The sequence below is a fragment of the Rhinopithecus bieti genome, unplaced genomic scaffold, assembly GCF_001698545.2.
Source record: "Rhinopithecus bieti isolate Rb0 unplaced genomic scaffold, ASM169854v2 scaffold_4967, whole genome shotgun sequence".
NCBI classification, from domain to species: Eukaryota; Metazoa; Chordata; class Mammalia; order Primates; family Cercopithecidae; genus Rhinopithecus; species Rhinopithecus bieti.
Genome location: NW_016804726.1, coordinates 709,827 through 718,734, shown reverse-complemented (window position 1 = coordinate 718,734; position 8,908 = coordinate 709,827). Strand labels below are relative to the sequence as shown.

At 41.3% G+C, this 8,908-nt stretch overlaps 1 protein-coding gene across 2 annotated transcripts in view; it reads left to right on the top strand.

Moving 5' to 3' along the window:
• SLC25A17 (solute carrier family 25 member 17) overlaps window positions 1-8,908 on the top strand; it is a 52,648-nt gene that overhangs the window by 33,754 nt on the left and 9,986 nt on the right. For both annotated transcript variants that reach the window (XM_017870262.1, XM_017870263.1), the window contains 3 exons: window positions 4,143-4,259; window positions 5,917-6,062; window positions 6,155-6,250. In XM_017870262.1, coding sequence (XP_017725751.1) covers window positions 4,143-4,259; window positions 5,917-6,062; window positions 6,155-6,250 — 359 coding nt within the window. The remainder of the gene's footprint in view (window positions 1-4,142; window positions 4,260-5,916; window positions 6,063-6,154; window positions 6,251-8,908) is intronic.

Genomic DNA, 8,908 nt, shown 5'->3' with positions numbered 1-8,908 from the left:
AAAAAAAAAAAAAAAAAAAAAAAAGAATTTTACAATCCTTTGTAATTGTGAGATTCTCTGATTGTAGGTCTTCTCTTTTTCTGAAGGTTGGGAGTTCCTTGAAAATTACTTTTGTGAGTTTTAAACTTCTCTTCATAACAAGTTTTTATGTCTTAATATGTACATATTTTTATAAAATTATAACAGCTTTCTCTCTTCCTGCTGTATTATAATCACTGCAGAAATGAGTTGTATCATCTCTAAGGAGAACTAGGAACAGCATTGTTCTTCAAATTCTTCTTGAAACTTAGAAATTTATTATTTGTTGTATTTTCCCAAAAAAAAAACAGCCTATAAAGCTTAATATCCTGGGGAATAATTTGGGAACAGAACCTTAACAGATAAGTGAAGAGACACTCATTTTATGAAATTGGAATTTTACCAATAAACTCTTACTGAATGCCAAAGGTATTATCATTGTTGTGATAGTTAAAAATGCATTTCTTGCCCTCTGGCCTTAAATCTGGCAAGACAGGTTTGTTCCTGTTGTGTGTAAAGCTTCATTCCTTCCTACGGAGTCAAGTGAGATTTGTTAGATTTGTGCGTTTGTTTTGCCATTTTCTTTCTTTCTTTCTTTTTTTTTTTTGAGACGGAGCTTCGCTCTGTCACCCAGGCTGGTGTGCAGTGGCCGGATCTCAGCTCACTGCAAGCTCCGCCTCCCGGGTTTACGCCATTCTCCTGCCTCAGCCTCCTGAGTAGCTGGGACTGCAGGCGCCCGCCACCTCGCCCGGCTAGTTTTTTTGTATTTTTTAGTAGAGACGGGGTTTCACCGTGTTAGCCAGGATGGTCTCGATCTCCTGACCTCGTGATCCGCCCGTCTCGGCCTCCCAAAGTGCTGGGATTACAGGCTTGAGCCACCGCGCCCGGCCTTTGCCATTTTCTTATATCCATGGTCGTTGCACGTATTTCCCGGAAGTGCATACCCAATTAGCATACTTCGCTTGTGTTTTCTCTCCATAATAAAGGAGACTTACTGCTGGTAAAACTGTTTTCAAGATTTCAGGAGTAAATAGCTGTGTTCTGATTGTTCCTTGATTTAGTGAATAATTTCAGTGTGTTCAATTACTGTTCTTCATCTCTTAATTTTGGTTTATTCTTTCTTGTAAATGATTTGTTACATAAAAGAAAGAAAGAAAATAGAATTATAGACATTAGAATTAGAAAAAAACCCAGTGTTCTGCCCTTTGGTAGGTAAAGTATTAATTTGTATGCCCACTTTAGACTGAAGTAGCACCCACAGCTTGGAACTGGCAGAAGATTTTTCTTGTTTGTTTGTTTGTTTGTTTGTTTGTTTGTTTGTTTGTTTTGAGATGGAGTCTCGCTCTGTCGCCCATGCTGGAGTCCAGTGGCGCAATCTCGGCTCACTGCAACCTCCGCCACCCGGGTTCAAGCCATTCTCCTGCCTCAGCCTTCCGAGTAGCTGGGATTACAGGCACCCGCCACCATGCCCTGCTAATTTTTGTATTTTTAGTAGAGACGGGGTTTCACCATGTTGGCCAGGCTGGTCTCTAACTCCTGACCTCGTGATCCACCTGCCTCAGCCTCCCAAAGTGCTGGAATTCCAGGCGGGAGCCAACGCGCCCGGCCGGAACTGGCAGAAGAGTTACACGGGCTTATAAAAAAGCAGACAATTTTCTTTATCCTTTGGGCCTGTCAGGAGTTGGAATTGGTACTCATGAAAGGTTTGTGGCATGCTTCTCTCAGTGGAATGCTGACCTTTGCTTGATGATACAGGTTGCAAGTTTTAGTAAAGTTTTGGATTCCCAAGTATTTTGAGTAGCTTCTCTCAGAACTCATAAAATTATAGTGGTTAAAAAGTACTCCTCCATTTATTTTGACTTAGAGGGTGAAAAAAGTACTTGAACTTCTCAGATAAAAAGCTTTGAAATACCAAATGTTCTTACAAGGACTTTATAATCCATTATTTAAGTAATGTAGTTCATTTTGTACTTGAGGTTGTCCTTTAGAAGAATCCTTTTAGTTTTCTGCTTGTGTTAATAATGGGGATAGGAAAGCAGTTTTGTTTTGTTTTGTTTTGTTTTTTTTAATAAGAAAAGGTCTCACTCTGTTGTCCGGGCTCTGGAGTGCAGTGGCACGATCACAGCTCACTGCAGCCTCAACCTCCTGGGCTGAGGCGATCTTCCCACTTCAGCCTCTTGAGTAGCTGGAACCACAGGAGTGTGCCACCATGCCTGGCTAATTTTTAATATTTTTTTTAGAGATGGAGTCTCCCTCTGTTGCCCAAGCTGCTATTGAACTCCTGGGCTCAAGGGATCCTCCCACATCGGCCTCTCAAAGTGCTGAGATTACAGGCATGAGCCACCACACTGGGTGTGAAAGCAGAATTTTAAAGAATGGTTAGATCTTTATCTTAGTTGCATTGCCCCTAAGTGTTTTGTATGTGCCTACCTCTTACATGAAGAAAATTTTGATTTCTAAAGAATTTATTTAACAGGCAGCATATTTCACTTGTTTAGAAAGGTGGGTGCACTTTGCCTTTCTACTGTATCTGTGGAAGCTTGTGATCTCTGTTCCTGAGCTCTCCTGTCCTCCTTTTCTCTTAAAACAAATGTAGTAGACTGCTCAATAGCACTTTCTAGTCTGGTTTTCTGACTGTTAGTTTTCTCTGTTAAGTGAAGTGTGCATTGCATTGAATAGGAATATGTTCTAAAATCTAGGCAAATAGGAATGTGTTAATATCCTTCTATAATGGCCTCTGGGGCGTGGGTGCTTTTGAAAAAATGAGACTAGCAAGACTCTGTAACTAAGGCTTTTTAGATTATGTATGTATTAGACAATGTATGAATATTTTAAATTATAACTAAAGATGACTTCTTAATGTTATGTGAATCTATAAAAATATAACAAATATGACTGATAAAATTATTAGGTGATGTCTTTTATTTTGAGAAATGTGCTCTCATAATGCTCCTTAGAGACAGGCAGTAAAATATCTTTAACAACTGTATGCAACCAATGAAAAAATTGAGTTTGAATCTCTTGGCTGTTTTGTCAAGTTTATCAAGTTTATCCTTGGTTAGACTGTATTTCCTATATATAATATTTTGAGATTCTTAAATCAAAACTTTATTTCTTCAATTGTCTTGAAATGAATTTTAGTAAAAGACTTCTATTCCTTAGGATCTTTTCTCTTGGTTCTTCAGATCTTGAGTAGAGCCAGAGAGCTGGATGTGTGCTTTTTTACTGAGTTTGTTCCTTGCTTCATTTGTTCCACTATTTATTTAACAAATATTTATTTATAAAGTCTATACCATGTGTCAGGCACTTTGTTACAATTCTATCTGGTATTTTTTTTTTAATCATTTCAGGACTGGTGAGGAATATTTTAATATCTCAAGATGGTGTTAAATTGGGATCATGTATTTTCAAAAAAGAAGCACCTGGCTCATTGTATTGTTCTACTCTGAGGCAACCTTGGGGGGCCAAGATCCCCGTCTTTAAGCTTGTAAGGATCATGATGCTTGTGGAGCTGTTTCAGGTGTTTTGTGACACTTAACTGATGCTTGCTGCCTGCCTATCCTAATTCTCTAAGCAATGAGGAACTCTTCAGTGAACTGTCTCTGTGAAGGCATTTTTAAATGTCACCACTTCCTGTCCCACCCCTGTCACTCATTGTACCAGATCCATACTCACTTCAAACCATGTGAGCTACTTAAGTAAGAGTTGTAAATTGTGTGTTTTATCTGATACTGTTATGGACTTAGCATGTTAGCTATAAGCCACTCCCATCTCTAAAGCTGTTACGTTAAAATTATATTTAAAGCTATGACTGTATCACAATTGCTAATTTGAATGGTATGTAAATTGACATATAGATTGCATATTGTACAAATGAGGGAACTTGTTGCTCTTCATCTGGAGAGGTACTGCCGCCAGCCATTTTGCTATCAGCAAAGCTTCCAAATCGCTTCTAACAGTAGTGGCTTGTGTTGTACCCTGGCACAAAGAGACACCTTACCTTAGGTCTCCTAAGAGGTCAGTGACAGAGATATAAATGGAATATTAGTATGTAGCTTTAAAACAGCAAAGCTTAAAAGCTGACATTTTGCTTTCCCTTTTTCTCTTCATCTTTCTTGTTAAAGGAGTAGTTAACGTGTTGCTAACAACTCCACTCTGGGTGGTAAACACCAGACTGAAGCTGCAGGGGGCAAAATTCAGGAATGAAGACATTGTACCAACGAACTACAGAGGTATCATTGGTAAGTATCTCTTCGTGGAACTCCTGTTTCAGGGTTTTCTTTCTTCCTTGTATCTGGAATATGTTGCCATATAAAGCTACATAACGTATCCTTTGCCCGCTTTTTGATGGGGTTGTTTGATTTTTTTCTTGTAAATTTGTTTGAGTTCTCTGTAGATTCTGGATATTAGCCCTTTGTCAGATGGGTAGATTGCAAAATTGTCTCCCATTCTGTAGGTTGCCTGTTCACACTGATGGTAGTTTCTTTTGCTGTGCAGAAGCTCTTTAGTTTAATTATATCCCATTTGTCTATTTTGGCTTTTGTTGCCATTGCTTTTACCTAATGTAAATGACGAGTTAATGGGTGCAGCATGCCAATATGGCACATGTATCTATATGTAACAAACCTGCATGTTGTGCACATGTACCCTAGAACTTGAAGTATAATTAAAAAAAAAATAGCTACATAACAGACAACCTCACATCTCGGCATTCATCAATAACATTTTTTTTTTTTAACACGTGTCTGTGGATTGACGTGGATTTGGCTCATCTAGGCTGAGCCTAGCCTAACAGTCTCAGTTCACATGTCTCTCCTCTTTCTGGGACGAGCATGAGCATATTCTTCTCATTGTGATAGCAAAAGGTCAAGAGGACACACCCAACAGTATAAACACCTTTCAACCCTGTTGGCACCTTGTCTGCTGACATCCCAGTGGCCAAAGCACATCACATAGCTAAGCCCAAGACCAGGGGTAGAGAAGTATGCAGCTCCCAAGGAGTATCAGTGAGAGGGGATGAATATTTTTGAAGAATAATCTATACTTTTTTATTCTAGTGTTGTCTTTGGATAGACACCAGATTGGTATCTGGTATCTTTGAGCTGCCTTTCAATAGTACGACACTGCCAGGTTCTCCTTTCCCATACATCAATCTTTGTAGTGAAATAGTGGTTTTTAAAAGTCAAATCCTGTATAATAAACTCCAGGAAACGATCTTATCTTTTCTTGTACTGGACTTTTTTGTGAAAGATGTGGGCTCAGTTCACAGTTCTGTATAATCCAGAATTCCCAGTGATGCTGATAATGACTTAGGAGAATTGGACGTTCTAACTCCGGATCGTCAGGAACAGTTGCCTGTGATTGAAGTTGGTCTCTCAATAACTTGGTGACTGTCAGTGTCTGATTATCAAAAAGTAATTAACTGATAAACTTGCCCCCAAACTATCATTGCAAGAAATACATCTTGTTTTTTTTTTTTTTTTTTTTCTTGAAACGGAGTCTTGCTCTGTCACCCAGGCTGGAGTACAGTGGTACAATCTTGGCTCACCACAACCTCTGCCTCCTGGGTTCAAGCAATTCTCCTGCCTCAGCCTCCCAAGTAGCTGGGATTACAGGCGTGTGCCACTACACCTGGCTGATTTTTGTATTTTTAGTAGAGACAGGGATTCACCATGCTGGCCAGACTGGTCTCGAACTCCTGACCTCGTGATCCACCCGCCTCAGCTTCCCAAAGTGCTGGGACTACAGGCGTGAGCCATTGTACCCAGCTGCCAGAAGGAAATCTTTATAGAACCAGTATGGTTTGTGTTCTGGGTACCTTTGAACGGAATTCATGTTGTCTTCTCTAGTTGGGGGATTGTCATCATGCTTTTCACAAGTCCCTGATTTCTTGTTTAGATGCTTTTCATCAGATCATTCGAGATGAAGGAATCTCGGCTTTATGGAATGGCACATTTCCCTCATTGCTGTTGGTCTTCAATCCTGCCATCCAGTTCATGTTCTATGAAGGTTTAAAACGGCAGCTTTTAAAGAAACGGATGAAGGTAATCCCTGATTTTGAAAGCAGTAAAGTAATTCTCTCTGACACCTTCTTGTTGACTTCGTTGATATGTTTTGTTCTTTCTTTGCTTTCTAGCTTTCTTCCTTGGATGTGTTCATCATTGGTGCAGTAGCCAAAGCGATTGCCACCACGCTCACGTATCCCATGCAGACGGTACAGTCAGTTCTGAGGGTGAGTGCTGGGATTCTTTTCGCGTCTAGTCAAACAGCATTCTAATATATGTGGTCTCTTGATTTAAAACAGTGTTAATAAAGCAATAAAGCAGTTAGTTGGTATGCCAGAGTATTCCCTGTCCATTTTTTTTTCTTTTCTTTTCTTTTTTTGAGACAGGATCTCCCTCTGTCACCCAGGCTGGAGTACTGTGGTGCAACGTGGGTCTCTATAGCCTCGACCTCCTAGGCGCAAGCAGTCCTCCTGCCTCAGCCGCCCAAGTAGCTGAGACTACAGGCATACACCACCTTGTCCAGCTAATTAAAAATTTTTTTTTCTGAAGATGGGGTCTCACCATGTTTTCCAGGCTTGTCTCAAAGTCCTGGACTCAAGTGATCCTCCTGCGTTGGCCTTCCAAAGTGCTGGGATTATAGGCATGAACCATTGTACCTGGCCCTCATTTTTTCATTTGATATTCTGCTTAACTAGGCTGGCTGTCATTGGTTTAGAATGAAGTTTGCATTTGTGATTTCTTAGGTAACATAATGTCTCAGAAAACACAAGTGTGGAGACAAGTTCTTTAAAGACCTCAGGGAGGCCGGGCGCGGTGGCTCAAGCCTGTAATCCCAGCACTTTGGGAGGCCGAGACGGGCGGATCACGAGGTCAGGAGATCGAGACCATCCTGGCTAACACGGTGAAACCCCGTCTCTACTAAAATACAAAAAACTAGCCGGGCAAGGTGGTGGGCGCCTGTAGTCCCAGCTACTCAGGAGGCTGAGACAGGAGAATGGCGTAAACCCGGGAGGCGGAGCTTGCAGTGAGCTGAGATCCGGTCACTGCACTCCAGCCTGGGCGACAGAGCGAGACTCCAACCCAAAAAAAAAAAAAAAGAAAAAAAAAAAAAGACCTCAGGAAAGCATAACTTTGCTTCCTTCTCATTCAAGTTCATTGGTTTGGTGCCCCAGGGGGGATTATCCTTTACAAAGTCAGAGCTGATTCCTTTAGTTCACTCAGGAGGAATGAATGATTTAGCTTTTCTGAAGCACTCTCAAATTTCTGTTTTTTAATTCATTCAGTTATTTATCTGTTCAAATATTTACTAAGCACCCACATTGTGGGAGGAACTGGGCATGCAGTGGTAAATAAAAGTCATAATCCCTGTCCTCATGGAGCTAGTGGAAGATAGAATGAACAGATAAACAAACAAAATAAATAGGTAATTACAAATTGTAAAAAGAGCTATAAAGGAAATTATTTACTGGAGAGGGGCATGGTGGGGATCTTCTTAGATAGCATGATTGGAGGTGGGCTTCTTTGAGAAGGGATGTCTAAATCAAGATGCAAAGGAGGGTAAGGCCCTAGCCAGGCACAGTGGAGGAAAGTGCATTCCAGGCAGGGGGAGCATGATGTGTGTATTAGTCTATTCTCATGCTGCTCTAAAGGACTGCCTGAGACTGGGTAATTTGTAAAGGAAAGAGATTTAATTGACTCACGTTTCAGCATGGCTGGGGGGCCTCAGGAAACTTACAATCATGGCAGAAGGGGAAACAAACATGTCCTTCTTCACATGGCTGCAGCACGGACAAGTGCAGGGGGAACTCCTCCTATAAAACCATCAGATCTTGTGAGACTTACTACCACAAGAACAGTATAGGGGAAACCGCCCCCATAATTCAGTTATCTCCACCTGGCCCTGCCCTTGACATGTGGGGATTATTACAATTCAAGGTGAGATTTGGATGGGGACCCAGCCAAACCATATCAATGTACTAAGAATTTGGTGCATCCTAGGGACTGAAAGAAGGCCTCTATGGCAGTAGAGTGGCTCAGGGTGAGATTACAAGAGTAGCAGGGAAACTGTAGGTGAGGAATGTGGATTTTTATCCTTAGCACTTTAAGCTAACAATATGTGATAGGAAGGGCTTTAAGCTGGGGAATATGTGCTGTGATTTACAATTGGAGAAGATTGTTGTGGCTATGATGTGGTGAACTGGTCAGAAAGCTAAGAGAGAAAGCCAGGGGCAATCTAGTAGGAGGCCATTTCAGTAATACAGGCGAGAGAGGATGGTGGCCTGGACCGTGGTGGCGGCACTAAAGAGGAGAGGGGTAGGATGAGGACAGATTAAAGATCTGTTTTGGAGAAAAATTTCAAAAGGCTTGTTGCTAGATAAAATAGGGGTGTTAGTGAGAGTATTCCAGTTCAGAAAAATTAGTACTTTCTGTTAAAAGCATTTTTACTAATGTATTATTTTAAAATTGGTACTTAATATAAGGGAATTCAGTAGCATCCTTGTAAATGTATTTTAACACTTTTATAATGTAAACACATAATGTGAAGAGCTTAGACTACAGAGGTCCTAAATGATTCGTTTCTCAGAATTTCCTAAAGAAGTGGAAGTTATGGCCAGGCGCGGTGGCTCAAGCCTGTAATCCCAGCACTTTGGGAGGCCGAGATGGGCGGATCACAAGGTCAGGAGATCGAGACCATCCTGGCTAACACAGTGAAACCCCGTATCTACTAAAAATGCAAAATACTAGCCGGGCGAGGTGGCAGACGCCTGTAGTCCCAGCTACTCAGGAGGCTGAGGCAGGAGAATGGTGTAAACCTGGGAGGCGGAGCTTGCAGTGAGCTGAGATCCGGCCACTGCACTCCAGCCTGGGCGACAGAGCGAGACTCC